We start from the raw sequence: 24,491 nt of genomic DNA, 5'->3' as shown, positions 1-24,491 counted from the left end.
AGCCTAGCACGCAGGTTGCACTGTCTGCTTTTAATCCTGCCCGGCATTGCATAACCGGCACAGGAAACGCGTTTCTCCTATTTGCCGTCGTCGCGTGGATGCAGCGCACGGTGACTTTCATTTCTTTCGGTTTTCTAGTGCACTGTTTTGTATCGCAGCACTTTTTACCCTTTTGCACTTGTTTGCCTTGCGCATCATAACAAATGATGTGATATCGTTTATGATTGATTTAATTTGTACATCTGCTTGGTGTTTTTTTTTTATCGAAAATTAAATTATGGAAAAAACGATACGTATGGGTTTTTTTTGCTAAAGGACTAAAGGGATTTGGTCAGTTTAATATTTATTTTTAAACATAATATTAAATCAAGCTTTCTTTCAAATTGAAATCAAATTTTCTTGAAACGATATCAACAGTAATTTTTAATGCCTAACGCAGTAAGTTACTTAAGTTAGATAAAACAAATTATTTAATGTAAAAAACTACAATTACCATCATTTTCCATCACATTTACCCACCGTGATCTTAAACCGGTCATTCATCACCGTATAAATGGAATGAACTATGTGGAAAGCTTTACGAAGCTTTTATCGATTGCATGAAAGCTCATGCTTTGGAGTATACGGTTTGAGTATAACAAAAAGCGTTGTGGGATTCCAAAACACCAACATCAGAGTTGCATTAGGGCTGCAATCAAGCTGCGCTGCATAAGCACTGAATTAGCGTTACATCAGCTCTGCAATAGCGCTGCGCATGAAATGAATTAAACAAACGAAAACAAATAAACTCAAAACACTCTCCGTTGCATCCGTGTGGAGGATTGGTCCGGATGGGATTTTGGATCGGTCCTGGCGTGTGAAGACCTGTGGAACTGTGCAACTGAGTGGAAGGGCTATGGAGAAGTCGCTTTAAAGACGAGATCTACGAATTGAAAGATGAACTCTCTATCATATGACGAATTAGACTCGTCAGGCTCCAGACTTATAAAGTCCTTTCAGGAGTTGAAGTGATGGCATCGTTGCGTCTACCAGAGGGACATTGGATTGATCGATACTTGTATAAGACCCTGAGCGGTTTAGTGGACATCTGACGCAGGACAATACCAAAACGGTTGTACCGCCGGATAAGTTGCCGGTTAGGCAATTTGAACGTTATCAATAATTCTTTCTACTCTTAATCGGTCTGATACTGCTACTAGTTCTCTAAATTGTCAGCGTTTGCCTACTACTGCCAAAACAAATTACAGCCAAAATAATCGGTAAATGAGCAGCATTGCTCTAGGTGGTTCACCAGTAGATCTTGGATGCAGCTGAAGATATACAATGCATGCACCATTTTAAATCACCAATCCCGTACCATCAGGTTGAATTTGCGCATTATTTCAATACAGAACGAGTGAATAAAAAACGAAGGAATAAAAGATAAATATTTATAAATATATATGGTACGTTTGCTAGCCCTCGTAGGTTGCTGCATACATTGCATAGATTCAGGCGCACACACTACCGCACCACCCTGTTTGCAATGAGGTGCGTCAAGCGTTTATTTAAATTATGCCCCTAGCTTCCTTCAAACTGAAATTGAAAATGAATCATCACGAAAGCATCTACCATCTACGGATGATTTGCTCTAGTTAGTAAACCTACCGGCCAGAGCTGACCATAACTAATTAATGAATGCAAATGTACCACGATAAGACTAAACGGAACCGACACACTGTACTATCCGCGATGCAGACGATTAACTTGTAACGTTCGCACGGTAAGGCATACATAAAAAAGATACACCTAACAACAATCCATAGCCGTATGTGCCCGGTAGTAAAATCAACATTCATGTAAAGTGCATCCATAGCACTGCCAACAGTGAAAATGAACCGATACACATGGAAAAGGCAAATCGTTGAAAAAAAAACCATCCAACCAGGAATATTAATCACACGCCACACGCGCTTGCTGTAATGTCCAGAGGAAGAAAGCGTAGTAAACGATCGGTGCACATGCTTGTTGGTGGAAAATACGAAGCCCTAACAACAAGTGCTCAAACGAATGCATAAACTAACAGTCTGGACACACGATATAGTTATCGTATGTGTAGCTAGATGCTGAGCGAGTTTTCAAACACAGCCAAGGTTCAACGATTCGCTTTCGTCGGGAAAATTTTGAACCAGCCCGTATGATGAGTTTTCCCCCAAACACATTTTCCCTGTGTGTCACTTGACCAAAGGCGTTAATTGAGCTGACCGTAGGTCAGTGGCGACGTGTTTACGGAAGATAACAAATCTTGGATGTTTCACTTTCATGCTACGAGCAGCTGACGATCAAGAGGTTAGGGGGCTTTTTTTAAATGAGAGAAAAGCATTAAAGAAGTCAAGTTCACCGCACCATCTCTGGCCATTTACACGCGCTCACTACCACGCGGTCTCGGTCAGGTTGGCTGTCATATCACACGCTCCACCATCTGGAACGCCTTTTTGAACATTCCGCCATGTTAACCTTACGGCACTAATTACATGCTTTCACTTACATAGCAAACAAAACCCACCGCTGCGAGGATTAACATATCAGTTCCGAGATGGGGAAGTCTGTGTCGAATCAAATATATCGTACTTTTATTTATCTACTGACTAACTACTATAATGAGATACAGAGTATAACTGCTACATGCCCATGAGAGTCGCCATGGCGAGGAAAAATAACTTAAGAAACTGTAATAAATTAATTCACTATTCTACGTAAAAGATGAAATCATAAAGAGGATAAAAACAGTGCACAGAATGAAGCGTCTTTGCAATGCACGGTCCGCGGTACAAGTCTTTTTGGTTGGAGATGTGTCACCCTGTTCGTCGAATCATGTCTGTAAATACTTTCAATTCATCGTACTCTTTTACGACTAAAAACCCAGTGTCAGTGTGGCGACACTGCCCGTCTTCGGCCTACCCCCTTGAGGAGAAGGGCCTTTTCTTTGGATATTCTACGGAACATGTTAAACGATCTTCAACCCTTGACAACCGGTGGTGGTGGTCGGAGGTTGGTATCGATCTTGACCGCCTTCGAGGGTCCCACGGTTGGCTTGACCGTGGTCGGTTTCCAATCGCTGGTAGCCGCTTTTTTGCTCATGATCGGGTTCTGCTTCAGCAGGCCCTGGAATAGTTGCCCGTTTGGATTGAGGTACAGCTCCGGGTTGAATTCTCGGTTCGGGCGAATGAACTGCTGTTGGTGCTGCTGCTGATGCTGCTGGGCAAAGTGGTGCTGTTGTTGCTGTAGCTGCTGTTGTTGCTGCTGTTGCTGTAGCTGCTGCTGGAACTGTTGCTGCACCTGCTGTTGATGGTGATGATTCTGTACCGCCATTGGTCGGCTATTTCCAACAATGGCATTCTGATTCGGAATACCATTACCATGGTTCAGATTGTTATTTCCATTGCCGTGGTTAAAATGGTTAACGTTTATTTGGTTCGGGGCCCTGGGCGACTCTGCCCAGGCAGCATAGTTCATCGATCCGCTAGCTGAAGCATCACCTGCATTTGTGACCGTGCCCTTGGGTTTCACATTCTTCGGGAACTTGATCTTAAAGTTGCTCGCATCGAAGTTGGCGTTGTACTTAAAGTTGTTCACCTCCGATGGTGGATGCTGGTAGGTTGGTATGTGCGAGGAGAACACCTGCGTTGGACTAGCCATTGTTGGCAGTGACATCCAGTTGGAACCCTTCAGTTTGAGGCTCGGTTCTTTGTGCGTATGTTGTTGCTGTTGCTGTTCGGCTTGGGCCTGTGCGAGACCTCCCAACATGTACCTGTAATGCAAGAGCCAACAAAGACAAACCGTACGTATAGATTAAAACGATCAGACACTTCTGCAATGGTTATCTTACCTTAGAGTATTTATATCTATATTGTAGGGATTCGTAATCGGGATCCCATTGATGATCTGTATCGGTGCGTCCAGTGCTTCGGGTGCCATCTTATTGTCGTCCTCACTGGCATGAATGCCCTTCCCGTGTCCCATGCCACCATTACCGAAGCTTATCGAAGCGCCCACGTTCGCGGATCCTGCCTTAATGGAACCATAGTTGTTGGCCGAGTGGTCCAGGTAGGATCCTTTCAAATTCGTCCGCAATCCTTGCAGATTTGCTCCTTCTTTGGCATTTAGCATCGTGTTGATATCGTGATGAGATTGCTGATTGAAATGCAACTTAGTTTTGGGCGATGCACCACCATTGGAACCGTCGTAGCCCTTCGCGGATAAACCGTGATCTAGCGTGGAACCATGCAGGTACGATTGTCCGACATCGATTGCAGAGAGGTCTGGCTTTACCAGCTGTTTGTTCCCCTTTACGGTAAGGTCCACGTTGCTGCTGAGCGTGTCCTGCATGCTCTCGATTGCTACCTTCAACGGTTTACCGGCCGTGTATGTGTTCTTACCGAGCTTAACGTTCTGCGACGATGCCGTCGGTTTGTACGTCGACGAACTCGGCACAGACTTCATCGGTTTGTAATGGCTTGGGTTGGAAGGCACATTGGTGCGCACCGCGCCATTGAGCTGGAACTTTTGCTTGGGTCCTCCGTTCAGCAGTGCTGCCAGATCGATCTCTTCGAACGCTTTGTGCGTGTCGTCCGAGTCACGGGAGGCAATCTGTGGTAGACGACCTTCCTCCTGCAGCTGGCGCATATATCGCAGCACTGCATTCTGGACGTGACGCATGTACTCCTGCTTAGTGATTTCCAGTGGCCGGGTGTGTTTCGAATCCGGATCAACAACCTTCAGCGTTGTTTCACTACCAGCCGCCATACTGTCGCGCAACGGTCTCTGGTACGAAGGATGGGCAATGTTGGGCCGATAGTTAAACTTGCCATAGTTCGGATTCACGTAGTGATGCTGTATATCATCATCCGATTCCTCGATTGTCTCCTCGTGGTGGTAGTTGTAATGCTCGTGTGTTACCTCGGGTTCTTCCGACTCCTTCTCGCTGTAGTGGTAGTGAATTTCTTGCTTCGGTACAACCGGCGTCGGTGGCGGTTGTCGCGAGGGTTTCTTCTCCTTATCCTCAATATGGTACAGTACGAAGTACTGATGTTTCTTCGACGGTTCGGCGCTCATATCCATATCTTGAGCCGGAGGCGCTTGCTGCTCACGTACGGGTACCGGTCCTGGGGCTAGCTTTAGCATCATACCCGGTCCAGGCATTCGTCCACCCATTCCCTGACCTGGCATAAACACAGCGTTCTTCTTTGATGCCTTCGTTGTATCCTCCTCCAGATCGATCGCCTCGTTAGTGTAGTAGAATTCATCGTCCCCGCCGGGGAGCTCACTCTTCTTGTCCATCTGCGGCTGCACACCAATCATTGGTTCGAAACCACCCTCTAGATGATCATCGGACGATCGATGTGTGGACTTGTAGATCGTCACCGTCTTGATCGGTTTGTGAGGAACTTTGGGAAAAACGAGTGGCTTCATCTTTTTCTTATCCCGCACGATGTACTCAATTGGTTCGTGGAATTTGGAAGTTGTCTTGGGTGTGTCCTTCATGAGGGCCTTAAGTGTAGCGTCGGTTGCTGATCCCAGATAGAACTCTCCGTCCGCCACCGTGTGCAAGCTGTCCCAGTTGTACTTCATCGCAAAGTCTTCCGCCAACTTGGTGGAATAGTTGCTACTCAGGAAGGACGCATCGTCCGATGTAATGCGGAACTCTTGCGGTATTTTGGACGGATCGTCCCCAAGCTTGATCTCAGTTCCGTTGGAAAGCACATAGTACGTTGTCACCTCAGGATCGGTATAATACTCCGTCTTGGTAGCGTCGCTCGGAGAAACCTTCAGCCCAATCGAGGTGGTAAGGTTTTGGATTGGTTTACCCGAAGGTACGCCATAGTTCGCTTCCGTCGTGGACGGCTTCATGAAGATCGTGGTGCTGAGCGTTTTGAACGGTTGTTCTGACGGGTGGATGGTGGAGTATGCCTTCGGTTCCTGGAACTTTGAGAACGATTTGGGCGTTTCCTTCATGTGCGGGAACTCGTACAGAGTGTCAGATGATGGTGCTGACGATGGACTTGCTCCACTGTACTTGGTGTATGAAGTTGGAGATGCGGAGAACATCTGCGGATAATCCTGCGAAACAGCCGCACTGAACGATTCCGGAGTAGACGAGGGCACATAGCTGGAGAATGATTCTGATGCTGCGGTATGTCCCTGCTTGAAGCTGTACGGTGTACCGGATTCCGATTGCACCTCACCAGGCATCTTGGCAGGGATGTACTTCGGGAAGCTAGCCGGCGAGGAAGAAATCTTTTGGAACCCATGGCCTGCGCTGGACAATTCCGGTGTGGGACTTGGACGGTATTTGTAAGGATCGTACGAAGGTTTCTCGCGCTGCGAGCTCGTGGACTGCAGTGTAGGATAACTGGTCACCTTCGAGTAGCTGGGCGCTGGTGAAGGCTTCGGCAAGTCGGCATACTTATGCTTGGCTGGTCGCGCCGTAGCCAACTTCAAAAAGTCCGGTGACACATCCGACAGATGCTTGTCCGTGGGTTCATAGTGTTTCGACCCGTGATACGTTACGGTGCTCGCTTCCGGTTGCTTCTTCGGCGGATCCACGTGATGTGATTTGGGTGGATGGTAAATGTACGTTTCCTTCAACTGCACGGTAGGGCTAGCGTCCCGTTCGTAGTTTACTGTCGACGGTTTAAACGTGTCGACATGGTGTGACTTGAGAGGTTTGTAGCGATACGGTTCCTCCGAAGGAACAGGTTCCGGTTCCATCTGAACTTGCGTGATAGTTTCGATGGGTCGGTAACTTTTGGGCGGATAGTATTGTGGTTCTTCGGTTGGTAGAGGTTTTTCCTTCTTCGCAGGACGTGGAGTTTCGTAACCATGGTGATGATGGTGATGATGTTGATGTTCCTGCTCAACCTGTTGATGGTATTGATGCTGTTGCTGTTGATGCTGCTGCTGCAGCTGTAGCTGCTGCTGCTGCTGTTGTTTCAGGAAGTTCTCCTCAACTTCCTTCTCGTACTGCACGTGTGGATGAGAAACGTCAGAAACGTAATGCTTCTTCTCCTGGTGATACTTCGGTGTATGCTCTTCTTCTACCTCGAAACCCTTTGTTGGACGATATCGGCCCAATTCTACTGGCGCTGGTGGTGGTTTAGGTTTGGGAGTCTTCCCAAGGTACTCCCGATGCTCTTCTTCCCGTGGATGCTTCGGATGCTTAGCGTGATACGACTCGGGCGCAGGTCTCACTTTATGGACAGTAAGAATGGAACTACTGCTCTGGGTGTCTGCGTTCGGTGTGAACTTGTGAAATTCCTGGTAGCTACTGCCGGATTCGTGATGCGTGGCGTAGCTACTACCGAAGGATGACTCGTCCGGTCGGACAGCCTGTATGTACACGCTGGAAGCCGATGTATCCTGCTGCTTGATGGGTGCAACCTTACCGGAAGCTGGCAGGTGCACCGTTTTCGATACCATCTCCTGCTTTGCGGGCGTTTTCACTTCCTTCGGCCGGTATCCCATCGTGGGCATCGGTTCTGGCTGCTCATGGTCAACTGCCACGTACGGTGTAACGGTGTGTACCAACATTGGTTTGGTGGTTTTCGGCTTAATGTGCTTCGGCCGATACGTGGGCACTGCTGAGGGAACGGATGGTGGAGCCATGGTGGTCGATGGTTTCGTCGGAACAGGTTTGCTGTGGTAGATCACGTGCGGTTCTGGTGCTTCCCGCTCCGGTGCCTTGCTCGGCCCGAAATGATCGTACTTGACCGTGGTGAACTCGACGAACGAGCTTGCCGGCATTGGGGTAGTACCCTTCGGACCGTTCTGCATGTACTGCTTGCGCAGTCGCAGTGCCTCGTGGACAAAGTCCTGCGGAGTTTGTTCGTCCGTTGGGCCACGGTCGGACACGCGGTCGGTTGCTCTGTCATCGTGGATGATCACTTCGTCGTCCGGCGAGATGTTGATCACGTACTGGGATTCCTTACCATTTTCTGGTGGACGGGATGCAGTTATGGACAGTTAGGAAGTGTCGCTCTACCTTATCGGAGGTGTTTTTGAAGAACTCATCTACTCACCAGTAGTTTTGGCGATAATGCGATTCGATGTCCAGGGTGAAATCGCAGAAGCAGATGCTATTTGATCAACATAGTAAACCTGTTCTGACCGGTCATCCTCGTGCCGTCGGTTTTTCTTCTTGTGCTTTCCGCTTTCACCGCTGGCCGCGCATATTAGCACCTTCAGGATGTGATTCCACGTTTTCGCAAGGATTGCATGCACATGCACATCACATCACATTACCAACACAGTGTAACGATTGAAAATTAAAAAAAAAGAAAGAGAAAGAACGAGCAGCGATTAGTTATATTAGTAACATTATGCGAAACTTCAAAATTTTCTATTAAAAACACGATATTTGTGCTGTATATTGTTTACAGGGTATCATGTTCCACTTATTATAGAGTCATTAGTTCACATCTATCGCAGTTCAATCACTATACACTTCACGTTTAGCCTGATTTCTACAATCCCATGTGTTCCATGTCTTCACTACGCCTCACTAGTTCCAAATTCATGAAATTCCAACGTTCTCTTCGAAAGTTCACCATCACACCCATCAATTGTTTGCACGGATAACTTACGGCAAGGCTTATCAACAGCAGCGCGCGTGCGTGGATCCTCATCGTGACGCGCCACGGTTGCCTGGTTGATACTGACTGTGCGCCAACCGTGGCCGCGCGCGTTTTATATAAACTCTTCGAAATCCGTTGCGCCCAACCCATAGGATTCGCGTTTTTAAAAATCGCTGGCTACCAACCCAAAAGGCCACTGCCATAGCATTTCTTTCCTTCCGTCTATCAACACTCTCGCTCACTCGCACAAGGTGGTGCACAGTTTACCGGGAAAATCAGTGAAAAAGAAATCGCCCCCCTATACATCGGCGCAAACTTTAACGCCAGACTGAGCCCGAGAAGAAAAGTCTTTGGCATCTCGAGCGTTTGTTAGCACCCCATTTACCGACCGCCACACCTCCACCGAGCAGCTGCTCTGCATAGTCTTACAAACTAATCCACTTGCGTTTATTTTTCCACTGCCTTAACACCACCGCCGCCCACGGCAGGGATTTTCCTTTCAGATGGAAAACCTTCAGTTGGTGCTTTTTTTCTCTCTCTCTCGCGCTCCTTTCTTGCTATGCACATGCACACGGCAGACGGACGTTGGCGTCGGTCAGGATTAACAATCTTGGGGCATGCGACTCAGACGGGTGTGTTTTCTTGTGTGTGCGTTGCGATGTGTGGATAAAGATTTATCGCCCATGCAATAGGGCAATGCTACCTGGTGCTCGTTGATCGTGTGTTTTGAGGTTGTTGAATCGTTTTTTACCCCCGTAGTGGGTAAGACACTAATTCTTCGCCCCCGCAATGTCCTGCAGGGTGGCAACCCGTTTGTTTTGCAAAGGGCTTCATTTAGATGGGCTAATGATGGCATTAGGCTGACTGGATAGTAAGTCATTGTAACAGACAGCTTTTAAGAAAAAAACCACAACAAAACGAATCGTAGGGGCACAATCGTTTGCGTCCTTTTCGATTACAATGGATATAATGATTAGACGAGTTTGCTTACCTGTATTCGTTCAAGTTCAAAACAGAAGAATGCAAGGTTTGTTCCAGTACTCTGTTTAATGCCATACTTATCGAATAATAGTTGTTGTATAATTTCATATTATGCAGAATATGACAATGGACCTTTTCTAATTTAATCCTAAAAATAAAAATGTTATACAAAGACATGATAATAAAAATCTGTTGTATATAGCATACCTTTAGGCTCATCCAGCGCAATAGTAGGACAATAGTAGGAATAGTAGAAATTAGTAATTTAAGTATTACAGTCGAATAACTATTTTAAAATCTCATATAAACTCACAGGGGAGTTAAGTTGCTGAAGATTTTTGTTTTCAAACTGAGCTTTTGTTTTCAAATTATCTTAAATCGAATACTTGTAGTAATTTCTTCGTGAAATCGTACAATGTCTATTTAGCCCCAAGTTATTACAAATCTGTACCATCTAATCCACTTAGATACAGCTCATAAATTACGCAATTGCCCATTCCCAATCCCTCGATGTTCAATCGATGTGCCTGTTCCGTACCGGTACACAACATAGTTGAGCATTATTATCGATGCGGCCATCTATCTCTTGATTAGTGCGGCACCTAATGATCGTGCAGTGTGCCGCCAATATGCGGCCTTAGTCCATCTCGGAACCAATCGTTCGGAAATAGAAGCACACGTTGCTAAATCATATCAATGAGCGGAGGAGCCTCACTGATGCCCTTCTTGAAGGGATGATGTTGAGGCTTTATGCGAATAGTCGATTTTACTTTTATACAGCACACATACGATCTCTCGGTAGCGAGAGTTGGAAGCGATTGGTCTATTAAATGTAAAAACTGACTGACAAAGAAAGTGCATTGGCATTAGTCGCGTGCTGCTAAGTGTTGATAGCATGTGGACTTGCATGCGTTTATGCGCTCTGGCAGTAGACTCGAAATTAAATATTTTAAAGTGCTAAATGTATCAGAAACCTGCCAGCAAAGGGTTTTTTTTTGTGTTTTCCATTTCTTCATTTCGAATAAATCCTCTTACTTATCCATTCAACTCTGATTAAGCTATTTATGTATCCTTTTCCAAAGAAGAATAGCTGACCGGAATTGCTACTAATTAAAGATACGTTTATTCACAATTCCCATTGGAAGGTCTCAGGTGTGCATAATGGATTAGTTTACGTTATGATCTGTTGCAAACAGAGCTGTGCCAATAAAACTTATATGTTCAATAGTTAATTTGTTGTAGCAATAAAATATGAACATGGATTGTGATTAAATATCTAATTGCAACAATATTATTAACCCGTCCATTATTAACTCTTTTTCTAATGCAGCAATACCGATATTCATCAAACAACTTCGTTTTATGAAGATCAGTTGGCGAACAAAAAAATGGCAAACGATAAATAATTAAATCATGTTCGTTTGGTGTAATGGGCTAATGGGTTGTGTGTTAAAAAAATAACTCCTTCTGTTCAACTGCCTTTTGCGAACAAGCACCATCAGATGCTTCCCTTAGCCGGCGTTTTAGTTTGCACTCCTTTTTCCAACATGCGCCAACTTTGCTTTGCTCTTCGCGAAGACCGCCGTGGACAGCCGTGCAAGGTTAGTGAACGTGTTGGTTTCGATTTTTAGCTAACCATTCGCACCAGGTATGGTGTTTCACTTTCACGTGGAAAATGGCTGGACTTTGCGTGGTGCATCTATTTGCGGGGAAAAAAGAATTTCAGTATTTTTAATGGAACGCATTTCGTTTGTCCAGCGGATTACGGTACCGGTGTGCGTGTTTGGATAAAGTGTTGCATTTACTCGCAACCCAATTGATGGCCAGAAAGGAAACGGTTTAGCAGAGCTTTTCTATATTATAAGAAGCAGAGACTGATGATCACATAAGCGTTTCGTTTATTTAAGACGCATGATTCGTATAATTTTCGGACAGTGCCTGAAAATAAGAAATACATGCCATTTACCACCATCAGAAGATTGTTTAGAAAACTGTTTTGAGCCAACAAAAGGCAAAGGTCAATCTAGAAAAGCTCAAAGTTGACACTCAATTATCGGTAACACGGCAGTGTAAACCATGAAAAATTGATAAATTATAACATTAACTTACTTTCATTCAGGAAAGATAGGAAAAACTTTTACCAAATAGCGATTTTATCAATGTATTCCAGCAAATAATGAGATTAAAAGCAGGTCTACAAATCACTTGTAACAAATCATTTAGCACTTGCAGTAAAGGGTAACTAGGAGTGACGTACAGAACAATAGCTCAAAATTACTCTATGTAATAGCATTATTACCTGTTACCACAACAGCAAAACAAATCATAATTAATAACAAAAACAAAAAAATACTACTTTAGATGTCCATAAATTTATTTAATAACTGGTATGTTTGATCATTTACATTGCAATAGTTACACTTTTCTGTTTTCTTTTCCACTACTCTTTCGCATCATCTTAATAAACTCTTCCCAATGATGTTTTTCTTTAATGGTTTCCAGCATATATTACGCATAACCCAGCCTACTGCTTTACAAATCCATTCGTGACGTAACAGGGTAACTATGTCATGCTAATTGCATAACTTTAGGCGCATTTCTCAACCATCTCCATCGCTGCGCTGGCTAAAAGATCTACTGGTAACGAGTAATAATTTAAACATAAAAACAATAGTCCTTGGAATACTCCTGATCGGAAAGCTGCAAAGCGAGAGGACAAAGAAGCGTTCCCCCACATCAGCTGGCCATTGCGACGGGAACGGGGAATTCACTAGAACTTCACTAATTCGGCTAACAACCTAACAACTATACACGACCTAGGCGACCATCCTCGGACTCGGACTAGTGGGATTTGCGGTGACGGTCATCATGCCGGCATCATCTGCTGGCGTAGTACGGCTCTTCTTCTTCATGCGTTGCACCATCTTGTTCACCTTCCGGAACTCCTCCTCGGTGTAGGGTGCGGGAGGAGCAGCGACTGCATCCCGCTTGCTGGAAGCTTTTCCGCTACTGCTAGTACCACTAGCTCTCGAACGACTGCCTCCGGCCGCCATGCGAGAACCCCGAGAGCCCGATCCATGATGGCCGGAGCTATGTGCGTGATAGTTGTACAGCCGCTTGGGTTTCTGTGTGATCGCCACCACCTGCTCGGTGTTGTAGTGCGGCGATGCGGTTTCACTCCGGTCCGTCGTTACCTGGGGACCTGCCGATTCAACAAACGACTTATCCTCGAAGTAGGACGCCTGGGATGGATACACTTCCTGCAGAATGTACTGTTGCTGCTGGTGATGTTGTTGATGATGGGCGACTTCCTGTTGCTGCTGATGGTGATAGTGATCGTGCTGCAAGGCTTCTTGCTGCAGCTCCGTCTTTAGCGAGGGACTCTTGTAGATAACGCGCGTATGTTTGTGGCTCGGATAGTTCTCGACCAGCTTCGGCTCGGGAAGATACTCTTCTTCCTGTTGCTGCTGTGGCCGATGGTGATGGTGGTACTCGGCAAAGTTTGGATACTTCGGGGCAGGTTGATGATGATGGTGCTGCTGCTGCTGATGCTGCTGCTGATAATGATCTTCATGGTGAGCCATTTCGGGCAGTGGAGTGACGAAGTTGACCGATGGCTTCTCGTAGACGTATTGCGTTTCGTGATCGTCCCCATGCGTAGTGGGCTGCTGTGCAACGTACTGGTACTGGATCTGCTGATGCTCTGGGGCGTGCGCTTGCTCGTGAACTTGAGCGTGCTGCTGATGCTCTGGATGGTACGTCTGATAGTGATAGGCTGGCTCAGGTTGCGCCGTACTGTGGAACGTTACGTGCGTTGGAGTGACGGTCGTTTTACGGTGCTTCGTTGGGCGTGGAGATGGCGCCTTCGGAGCACCATAGTACTGCTCCGGCAACGGCACGTAAGTGTTTTGATTAGTGCGAATCATTGGAACGTATGCTATTTCCGTTGGGTACACCGGATCCGGTTGACTGTATTTCGTTTTGGTGTGATGTTCATGGTGCTGCTGTATCTCTTGCTGCTGTTCTTGCTGCTGATGATGATGGGCATGTACCTCCTGCTCCTGCACGTAGTGCTGTTGGTGCTGGAGCTGCTGCTGTTGATGGTGGTGATGCTGTTGATACTGCTGTTGCTGTTGATATTCGTGTTCCTCCAGTTCTTTGTACAACTGGGCGGCACGTATCTCGAGATACTGCTGCAGCAGAGCCTGCAAATGCGCGGCATACTTGGAAGGACCGGGGATTTTCAGCACAATTACAGGCGTATCGTCCTCCTGGTGAAACAGCTGCTTCGGCTGCTGTGCTGACTGGTGCTGGTGGTGATAATACTGTTGTTGTTCCTGTGAGTATTGCTGCGTCGGATACACCTGATACACTTCTTCGATCGGTTTCAGCTCGTAGCTGTGCGATGGCGTTATTTCAATATCCGTCACCGTTTCGTGGGTACTGTGCGTCGAACGGACCGGCGGAATGTCATGCTGCGAGTATGGGTAGATCATGTATTTCGGCTTGGAAAAATGATACCCCGTATCGGCCTGATTGCTGTAGTGACCGTATCTAGAAAAAAAGGGTGAAAAATTAGTGAAGCTCTTCTTCTAACAAAAATTCTTCAATGTTTTTAGTCGTTTCCCTCCGATACCTACCCCAGATCACCCTCAATCGTACGCTTGATGTTCTTGCCGTCCGTGGCATTACTGCGTTCCACCTTGATGCGAATCTTGTTGCCGTGCTCACGGAACTGTCGGTCCAGCTCCTTGATGAAGTCCACATCGGCTGGTGGCAGGGCGGTGAACTCTTCGAGGATGGATTTGGGCGTTTTGGTCGGTTTCAGCGAATGGGCTTTCTTGGTGGGCCTTTTCTCGAGTTTCTTCTCACCGGAAGCGAGTGCCACTGACACTAGAAGCAACTAAGAGGTACGAGAAAAAAGAAAAACAAGTATTAGTATACTTTTGGAGTGTTAAGCGTTAACTGATCTTTTCGGATTACAAGGTTTTTTGCTAACATTTATGTTTATAATATTAAAATGTCTCGTGTTCTTGAAAAAAAATTAAGTTTAACAAACAAAAAAATCAATTTCACATACAAAATTACACGAACTGTCAAAGTATTGAAATCGCGTATCTCGAATTCGGCTAACACATATTTATTCACTTTCACACCCATTTCACTGCTGGGCGCACGTTATCGTGCGGCGTGCATTTGCTCAAAGCGCATAAAACGAGCTGTTAAATTGCTTTACCAAACAGCATGGAAGCAAAAGCACACTGCTCAATTACTTCCTACGTGATAAACAAACAAACAAAAAGAAACAGGTGGTTCGCAAAAGTGCAAACCACCAAGTCCACCCGCAACCGATTATGCTACTGTGCGTAATGGCCATAGTCTACGAGCTGTAAGTAAACCATTTTCGGGTGTTATACCAGCGGCAACAAACAACCACTCTCTAGCTACGTCCATTTCGTCCACCAAACTATATCCTTCCACATTTCTACCGTGCACCGTTTCCTCACGAAGCGGCGTGCGTGATCTGCATCGTACCGAGCCGCAATGCTGTGGGGCAATAAAAGTCCGCCAACTGGAGCAATTATCGAATTCACCGAAACGAGCAGTTAATCGTTGCGCTCTGGTTTCAGCTGCACACCCGCGTGTGCACACGTGATCGTGATTATGCGAATTTTTGCATTCGGTGATGTTGTTTTAGCTCGGACCGTTTTGTTTGACCGAGCTCGGGTCAAAAACGGGATCGGTAGCCAAGCGGTTTTAATAAAAAAGGAGAGCTGTTGTACCGTGCGCCACCAGCTCGTCTAGTCTACATTATGTAAATAAGCTCTAATGTTACCGAGATGTACACGGGGTGGGGAGCATCGACACTGAACGAGCTATTGATGGGTGATTACTTAATAGAAACCAATCAAGAAGGGCATCGTGGATAAGCCGCTCCTGGGGCTGGTTAGCAGCTTGCGCCGTACGCGTCTACCGCAGAACAACTTTCATCTCACGCTGGAAGGCGTAGAAATTGAATCTTTTCTTAAACCAGTACTTTCTAGGGGTGGGTCCGTAAACACCCTTTACATTAATGTTCCACCGTACAAGTACAGTGTTCCCGGCTGGTTTCTCCTTGTAATCCATTCTACCGACTCTCTTGACCGCACTCCAACCGATTGTGTAATCCGAACCTACAAATGGCACAGAACTGACCGGTTAACGGGTGGTGAAATTTTCAGGAGGCGTGAAAATTTCACCCCCATATCACAGTTGGCAAGACCTGTTTCGGGAGTTTCGAGGAGACCTTCGGTACGTTAGGTCACGTTATGGGACACAACTGTGTGGACCGAAAAGTCGCAGAAAAAAGTTACCCAACAGGAAGTGGATCGCGTACTCGGCCGGGCCTGTGTCCAAGCCGGTTTTTCCACCAACCGCGGTTGGCTTCACCGTGTTAGAGACATTTCTAAATTATGTTTTCTTTTTTTCGCGTACAATAAACGTGCACGCTATCGGAACGGGAAGATGAAAGTTGTCCAATTGGATGATTGGCGCATCTTCTTTAGAGTATTTGTCGTTTGTTTTTTTCTTGTGCTCCACGTGGAACGTTTGGGGAAATATTTATTTTCTCCCCTCTTTTAACTTCTTTTTTTCCATCTGTGCCTGTGTTGCACAACCGTGTACAACTTGTTTGCTGTGCAAAGTTGTTTCGCACATCAAAAACATCGGACGGGTCATCAGGCGAGGATCATCTTTTCGCGTCTAGTTTTGCAACTCGCGTTCGATAGATTGTGGCTGCCCGGTTGGAAACTCTTGTATGAGGTGCAATTTTCTTTCTACGCGATCTACCCGCGATCAGTCTTATGCCATAATTTCGTTAACATTAATTGACCCAGGCGGTATGCATTCGGCAGATCGGTCAAGAATTTTTATATTAATGCCAAATCGGCACATAACCGAAGGACTCTCGGACGAACGAGGTACAATTAAGGACAAGGTCATCACCGAACTTCAAGGTACAGCGAAACAAGCTACACCAGCGTCCAATGAGTTGTAATTAAAGCACTGGACTACTGGCCACGAAGAAAGTAACTGGTGGAAGGGACAAGAGACAGGTGATCATCTAATTAGTCGTCAAATGGCATGGGTACACTCGTTTAACTTAGCTGCTCATCGCCTAAAAGGTAGTAACGAGCAATTAACCGGCACGTATGTGTTCGCATTCGTCTTGAAAGTAAATGTACTTTATCATAACTGCCTAATAAGTTAAGTTGTCATTTTTAATGAGCACGAGATTTAACCTAGCACTAAGCTGAGTAAATGTACCATGTCTATCATAATTAATTTTTTGTCGTGTTGTGTTAAAGTGTGAATATTTTGTTTATTTAGTTTATTTTATATCTGTATATGTTTATCTTGTTTATAATGTTTTGTTTTGTTTTTTTTGTTTATATGGTTTTGTTTTGTTTATTTTGTTAATATGATTTTGTTTTGTTTATTTTGATAATATGATTTTGTTTTGTTTGTTTTATTTATATTGTTTTGTTTTGTTTGTTTTGTTAATATGATTTTGTTTTGTTTGTTTTATTTATATTGTTTTGTTTTGATTTGTTTAATTTGTTTATTTTGTTTTGTTTACTTATTGTATATTGAATTACAAAGTAAATCTAAACCAACAATAATTTTAAAGTGTTGAAAACATCGAAATGTAGCAAATTAAATATCAAAATTTAAACATTTGACCACATTTTGAGCAAATTTCATAAAAACGTTTATTCATACGTGTGTTTTCCTCTTGTTTTATTTCATTTTACATTTGTAATATTTTCCCAACGCATCACACGCACCCTTAAAACATCGCATTAATGAAAATCTCTTGTACACTCATTCTCCATTTCCATCACACAAAAACGAACAAACACAACAACAAAAAAACAACCGAACGTATTTCGATTGTACATGGAAGGTTCGTAAGAGTTAAGAAATGAAAATTGATCGTATAATTAGCCCTACCTGTTCACCCGCTCCTACCATTGTGTGGGTAAAAGGAACCACCATAGAAACCGCCCAAAAGAGCAACCCAGCCGAAACGTCTTCCAGCAGCAAACACACATCGGGGCAAAGCATTCGGCTACCAAAGTCTTCCGCCTGCGCGAAAGTGATCCGATATGAATGACTCGCCACAGTGAACGAGTGACTGACTGACCCCGCGAAATTACGCAGCCACCCGGGTGCAACCAGCTCGCGCAAAACATTTCACAAGCGGCGGCACACTCCAGGCCGGGTACGGGCCATCAGATTCGCGCTTACGGCAGTTCGCGATTTAATTGTTTCTTTCGTACACGTTTCATACTCTCCCGCGCTCTTTCGTCTCTTTTCTCGGCAAAGAAAATATGGAAAAGAAAAACATCTTCAACAACACACAAGTACGCACTCGAACCGTAGTGAAAAGAAAATGAAACAACAACAGCAAAAGCAACAACCAAAAAAAACAAAAATATGAAATAAGAAACATCACGGAACGGTTTCGAAGAAGCTGTCATTTGCGGTCTGTGTGGAGTTTTTCACCGTGCGGCTCGTATTTGTGTATCTATTTTTTTTTTATTATTATTAGCGCTGCTTGGCGGGGTCTTAAATGATCTGACGGTTGCGTGTACTTTTTTTTGGGCAGTTAAAGCATGGCCTAAAGCTTCCATTCCACCCAACGCGGTACAACGCGGTGCGGTTGCGCATCACCGGTGGCGGTGTACAAATGTACAAAGAGGTACCACCCGCGGCGACTGGGTCAAAACCCAGTCGAGATGAAGCAAACTGCCCCCCAGAAGATAATGCAAATAAACCAGTATGCAAAGCGACGAAACGTCTGGCTGGGAATGCACATCGTGTTTTGTACGATTTTCTTTTGCAGCACGAAAAATAATATATAAACAAAAAACAAAATGTACATTTGCGAATCAATTGGATGGAATCATTGCGCATATGGCTAATGTAGAATCCTTTGCAATTCAATTCCTACTTGAAAGGGCAATATTGAAAGAAGCATTTCAATTCATTACCGCTTATTAGGAAACAATTCAGGACAATAACAACAACATAATGCCAATATTGTATGTTGCCAGAAGCAGTAAGCAGTTTGTTGTTAATATTTCATTAAAATCCAAAATATTTTAATTTTCATACAATAAGTTTAGATTAAAATGTTTAACGTTTTATTCCGCACTGACCGATATAAGGAACATTAACGGTTCAAATTGCATACTTTCCGGCGTATATACAACGCAACCCAGTCATGCAAAGGCGGAGTCTCTTGGTCGAGTTTCTTTTGTTCTCATAGTCAAATTTTGAGTTGAGTTTCTTTCGAGTAGACAACCGACAGGAAGACGAACTTCAACCTTCACGCACACACTCTCACCGCATGGTATATAAAGCGGCGCGTAACCACGCCCGCTTCAGTCGCCCGGCGGCTTTTGCAGCGTGTGGACCTACGCCGGATCGTAGCAAAAATATGATTTTATGCAAAAAAAAAAGGGGGGTGGGGGAACTAGCACCACTCTCTGGCTCTCTCGTGAGAGCCGTTATCAGAGAATGATACTCTTTTTCCCCATATATTTGCGTGGCGATAGTGCTGTAATGAAAGAGAATATTGGATTAAGTCGGTCGAGCAGCAGCAATAGGTACATCCTTCAGGGTCGCGCGAGTAGCTTGGCTCACGTGCGTTGCTAACGGTTTATAAACAAAGCCTAACGGGAATGATTTTTGTCATTGAAAATTTTGAAAAACATTCAAATGGCTTGGCGATTGGCTGTTTTTAAATAAAACATAAAATTTAAGGCATTTTGAAATAATTTTTGCATTGAAAAATAATGAAAAAAAATTTTTGGTATAAGTTTTAGAACTTTTCAAACACCATAGAAAGATGTATTATTTTATTCTCTACATTTTTGTAGAACATCATTTTTATCTATCTCTGCTACTTTTCTAGTTATTCTTAAAAATATGTAAAAATTGTGGGAAAATCACCACTAATATGTAAAGCAAAACTACATTTCTTATTCTTAACCACTTTGTAGAACAATGTATGTATCTAACACTTAAACTTTTCCTGCTATTGTTAAATACTCCCGTGTGTTACCGATCGCCACAAAGCAATGTCTTCGAATGTATCAAATTATACCTAGTTTTGATCATTGAATTTGTGCGCTTGTCCTTCAAATATCTTAGGAAAAAGTGTTCCAATTGTTTAGTTAAAGTGTTGCCAATACTTTACAACCGATGGTTTATAAATAAATAATAATTTAAGTACGATTAAATGCAGAAATCCACACACGCCAGTCAGTTGGACGCTTTAAATGAGAGGTTGAATATGTGGGCTTCGAGCCGCATATGCTGAGCTGCAAGGCGCGTAAGCTGCAAGGACAAAATTTTACTCTAGGTCGGCAGACGCGAGCACAGTACACAGGTACCTGTCGACACACGCGTTATCGGTCGGTCGCTTTGAATGTGTTCGCCTATGCGTACATAGGCGCGTAAGCTGCAAGGACAAAATTTTACTCTAGGTCGGCAGACGCGAGCACAGTACACAGGTACCTGTCGACACACGCGTTCTCGGTCTGTCGCTTTGAATGTGTTCGCCTATGCGTACATAGGCGCGTAAGCTGCAAGGACAAAATTTTACTCTAAGTCGGCAGACGCGAGCACAGTACACAGGTACCTGTCGACACACGCGTTGTCGGTCGGTTGCTTTGAATGTGTTGGTGCGTTGCGATATCCGTATACGCGCGATGGAGGGCGTGGATCGCGTACCGTGATTTTGCGTGTGTATCACGTGTGTGTTCGATTTTTTATCTCGCGTCGCATGTAGGCCAGAACGAGAGATCCGAATAAAAAATGCATGGGAGGAGTCCAATTGCTCACTGGGAATATCGCCTTGAGGAGAAAGTAACCACACTCAAAAATTCTATAAGTTGTGAAAATAAACAAACAAAGCAAAATTTATAGTGCAACTACAAGAGAACCATCGCATGAAAACAAAACAGAATAAACATAAATAAATAGAGATAAACATTGCTCCAAACAAATGCCTGTATCCACTCCAACTCCACATTTCTCCTGCGATTAATGTCATTACGTTATTTCACACATTAACCATTTCCCAATGCTCTCCGTCACCTCTACAACTCTGCTGCCTTTGACGTCAGCTTAAATCTAATGATCATTAGCAACAAAACGGCAAACTGTACATAGGCAACTAATCGCTACAGGAAGCAGCATCCTCACTGTGCCAAATGGTTTGTCCCAAACCGAAACCGGTAATCGATCGATTAGAAACACGGCAGAAGATCTCTGCAGCCTCCTCCGACACACTTGTTCCCCTGTTTCGAGATGCAAAAGAGAAAAGCACGAACATCCATCTAACTACCCTCTCTCCTGTAATCGAACCGATAGGATCGGTATTGTTGCACGAAGCTGATTGCAATTACGCAACCCAAACCCCCAGACACCTGATGGGCGCAAGTGTGATGCGCACAATGTTGCTCCGTGCCACGAATGTTGCCACTGACGGTTGGAGACGGTGGTTCCGTTATGCATATACACCAGCTGATGGCGGGAGTCCTCCGGGTGTGCCATCCGACGCCATGTGCCATGCGAGATGGTTTCTTTTTATCATTCAAATATCTTTCCCAAAAGAAAGCGCACAAATGGGAACCGATCCGCACGATAACGGGTGATGCTCATTAATAGCCGAAACGGTTCGTGACGCGTTCGCGATCGATCCACGACAAAAGAAAAATCGCCCAATTATGGCGGCCGCGCGCACAACGGCAATGAAATGCACACTTCCAAATCGTCAATGACGGACAATGGATGTCAGCAGCGCGGAAAAGAATAACGTTAAGTGTCGTTTTTTTCCTTTCGGGGGCTCTATTATTCAACCTTCTATTGTGCTTTATTCAAATGCGATCGGATGATCTTCAAGCGTCAACACAATTGTATCCTGTGGTGTGATAAAGCACGAGTTATGCGGCGTTTTACATCGATAGATAAAGTATTATGCTTATGTAATTTTCAACGGAAGAATTTATGTAATTTTAGTGAATACGATTTTTTTCCTTTAGTGAAACACATTTTTCTCTTTACACCCTCTACAATCATATGAATAACTCAATTCCAGGCTGTCGAGTTTTGTTAAATTTGCCTGATTTATATGAATAGTTGAAAAAAATAATCTCAAGTGTTATAACCAATTTTTAACATTGTATTCTTAAGAAAGGTCATTGTCGTTGGTCAACGCATTGGGACATTTCGTGTCAGAATAAAACAACAGCCATGTTTGGAAAGGAAATTGTGAAATAGAATTAAAAATTCCACACCTCACTAATTGCTTATTGTGTTTGTTTAATACCGTTCTTTATCATTGTTCCCACACCTTTACAGTCTAGCCTGTCACCGTGATGAACTGGCAAATTTGCGAATAGCCAACAAAGAAATTATTTCTTGTTGTTGCAGCAACGCCAAAAGTATTAAAACGCAAACGCATCCCAAATTCTCACATCAGTAGTCCCTCTTTAGATGTACACCACTCATCTTCAGCGCGGTTAAGAATTTAACACGCAAACGTCGGTAAATATAATTCAAAACGATTTAAAGCTCGAACCCTGAACTCGTACCTCAAGGTGAGAATCATCGCACGGAAATGGAAAATTCATTAATACCCCATTTCTGATGAAGAAATTAATAGCAAAGCTGTTAATAACCCGTGTTGGCAACACAAATGGAGGTAATGTTAAACGATCACTCTTTCATCAATTGAAAAAAAAACCATTAGACACGTTTAATTTAAATCATCCGTTGGAAATGGAGCTCAAGAGTGCCAAAATTGACAGCTCGGGCAAAGATTTGGATCCAAGTAGCGAAATGCATTAGATAAACGAAAAAAAAACAACGGTTACACTAAAGGACGATAGGACATATCTTAGTGTACAAATCAAAGACAGCAAGGAGCGCTGTTAGTCTTATTCTAATAAGTGTAATAAAGAAGTATAAAAAATAACTTCTACCTACCACGATTTGCCACCTCATGTTGTACGATTTGTTCGTATCACGTTCGTTTAGAATTCGTCACAACTTTCCCACTTTCCACCGCACATACAGCGAACGTGTTCTATCTCCACTGGCGCGCTGTGCCTACGTTCTCCTTTTATTCCGTTCTGCACCGTACGCACCGGAACTGCACCGTGACCGTACAAATGGCGCCTTGAACACCCCACAGGTACAGGTGTTGGTACGCAATATTTGAAGCATGCAACACCAAGCTTTACACGTTTTCCGGCACTTGTAACGCTTTATTTACTATTTTCTTTACTTCCTCCGGTCACGGGGGCCGTACAGCGCGAAAGGTAAACACCGCGGCAATGAACTGTTTCGCACCGTTTTGTACACGTCTTTCTTTGGAGTTTTCGAGTCACCGCGTTAGAAGCGTAACCCGTTTGTTTTCTTTTAAAACGTAATCAAAATCCACATTTTTGCACACTTGGAGATGAAAATTGCTGCACCTGCGTCACCGATCCCGACAACCCAAACTAAAAAAAAAACAAACAAACCAACAAACACACACGCACTCGAGTGATCGACAGATCTGTAGATGATGCCGGAGAGCAGACGATGCGCACGCACTTACGCTTCGACCGCTCGGTTGTGTCTAAACGAATTGCGCGCCGTTTGGCACGGTTTTCATAGCGTTCACCTCCCGCGACTCGCGTGGTGGCGAAGCCTTCTCGGGGCGTGCTGTGCGCATGTTGGAAAGGGTTAGTGGGCCTTTCGCCGCACCAAGGCCTGGTCTCGGGTCCGGACTTAGTGGCGGGGGGTTTGAACGTTTCCTCTGCCGGTCGACTCGTTCCTGGCACCTCCGGGACTCGGAAGGGGAACTCGATGCGGCAAAGATGGTACCATTTTCCAGCCCCGTACGCGGTCAATCGGCGTTGGTTTGTTGCTTTATGGTTTGCTCCCTTCTTTACGACACGGTAGCGTATCTTGTCGTGCGGGAAGATGAGTTCGTTGCGGTTCGTCACTACTTGACTGTGGTATATTAGTCACGCCATCCAACAGCGAAGTGTCGATTGTGAAGCTGATGTGTGTCTTCACAAAATGTCGTTCAATGTGCACGGTTGCGGACACTGAATGTACGGGTGCCCCTTTCTGGATCAGTCGGAGCAGTGATCGTTGATAGTAAGATTAATGAATTTGGCTCAACACGTTACGCCAGTAGCCTGTCGTGTTAACATGCCAACAATCATATTAAATACATCGTGTAAGTCGTTGTATACTGACGATCTCTTGAGTAAAGCCTTCATGTACTTGCATCATATATTACTAAGATACAATACGTGACACAAACAGACATTACCAACATTTATACGCTCCAAATACATTGTTTGCAACAGCTAAGTAATGTTGCAAGTACGTATTGTCAGGGCAAGATGTCCTTCAATGTTTTTATGTTACAGTTATAACTACTCTTTGCCGTATTATCAACCACATATTGACTGAAGATTGTATAAATTTCTGAAGACATGTTTTCCTTGTCTTTTGACTTATCCCGGGAATGTTCGGTTGTGATTATGTTGATGTTAAAATTGTTGATGCTATTGATGGTGGAGATTTAGTTGTTGTAGATGTTTTATTGTTTTATCTGGACCATTCATGTCGCTGTCCTCAAAGCCGGCTGCTTCTACGACGGCTTGAAAATGGCACTACAAAAAACATTCATTTACAAGCACTATATAACGAATAACAAAAGATGAGATACACGTAGAACACACACAAAGAAAAGGAACACTTAGGAATAAGGATGAGATTCAAAGGAGAAGACCGTTGTCCCTGGTTAAGGGGAAGACGTATTTCAGGTCCCTGCCAACCAAA

At 44.4% G+C, this 24,491-nt stretch overlaps 2 protein-coding genes across 2 annotated transcripts; both read right to left on the bottom strand.

Annotated features, from left to right (window-relative positions):
- Window positions 1–2,997: 2,997 nt before the first annotated feature.
- On the bottom strand, window positions 2,998–8,764 carry LOC128298639 (uncharacterized). The gene is made up of 4 exons (XM_053034408.1): window positions 8,622–8,764; window positions 8,058–8,217; window positions 3,869–7,973; window positions 2,998–3,790 (listed from the first exon to the last, which is right to left on the bottom strand). The coding sequence occupies exons 1-4, from the start codon at window positions 8,760–8,762 to the stop codon at window positions 2,998–3,000; spliced, it is 5,199 nt and encodes a 1,732-aa protein (XP_052890368.1). The 5' UTR covers window positions 8,763–8,764.
- A 3,645-nt stretch (window positions 8,765–12,409) lies between these two features.
- Window positions 12,410–22,652, bottom strand: LOC128298418 (centrosomal and chromosomal factor-like). Its single transcript, XM_053034169.1, has 3 exons — window positions 22,635–22,652; window positions 14,234–14,496; window positions 12,410–14,147 (listed from the first exon to the last, which is right to left on the bottom strand). Exons 1-3 carry the CDS (start codon window positions 22,650–22,652, stop codon window positions 12,410–12,412), a joined length of 2,019 nt encoding a protein of 672 aa, XP_052890129.1.
- Between the last annotated feature and the right edge of the window lie 1,839 nt (window positions 22,653–24,491).

The sequence above is a fragment of the Anopheles moucheti genome, chromosome 2 (genome assembly GCF_943734755.1).
Source record: "Anopheles moucheti chromosome 2, idAnoMoucSN_F20_07, whole genome shotgun sequence".
Classification (NCBI taxonomy): domain Eukaryota; kingdom Metazoa; phylum Arthropoda; class Insecta; order Diptera; family Culicidae; genus Anopheles; species Anopheles moucheti.
The sequence above is the reverse complement of the archived record's forward strand: the minus strand, read 5'-3'. Positions and strand labels throughout refer to the sequence as shown.

What these genes read in the sequence shown, in the direction of transcription:
- LOC128298418 (XM_053034169.1), bottom strand. An exon ending in ACGATTGAGGGTGATCTGGG is followed by an intron (nt 14,148 to 14,233) that starts GTAGGTATCGGA and finishes CTTTTTTTCTAG; the next exon opens with ATACGGTCACTACAGCAATC.
- LOC128298639 (XM_053034408.1), bottom strand. Translation starts at nt 8,762, where the DNA reads ATGGGTTGGGCGCAACGGATTTCGAAGAGTTTATATAAAACGCGCGCG. An exon ending in TGCTGTTGATAAGCCTTGCC is followed by an intron (nt 8,218 to 8,621) that starts GTAAGTTATCCG and finishes CACATCCTGAAG; the next exon opens with GTGCTAATATGCGCGGCCAG. An exon ending in ATAGATATAAATACTCTAAG is followed by an intron (nt 3,791 to 3,868) that starts GTAAGATAACCA and finishes CTTGCATTACAG; the next exon opens with GTACATGTTGGGAGGTCTCG.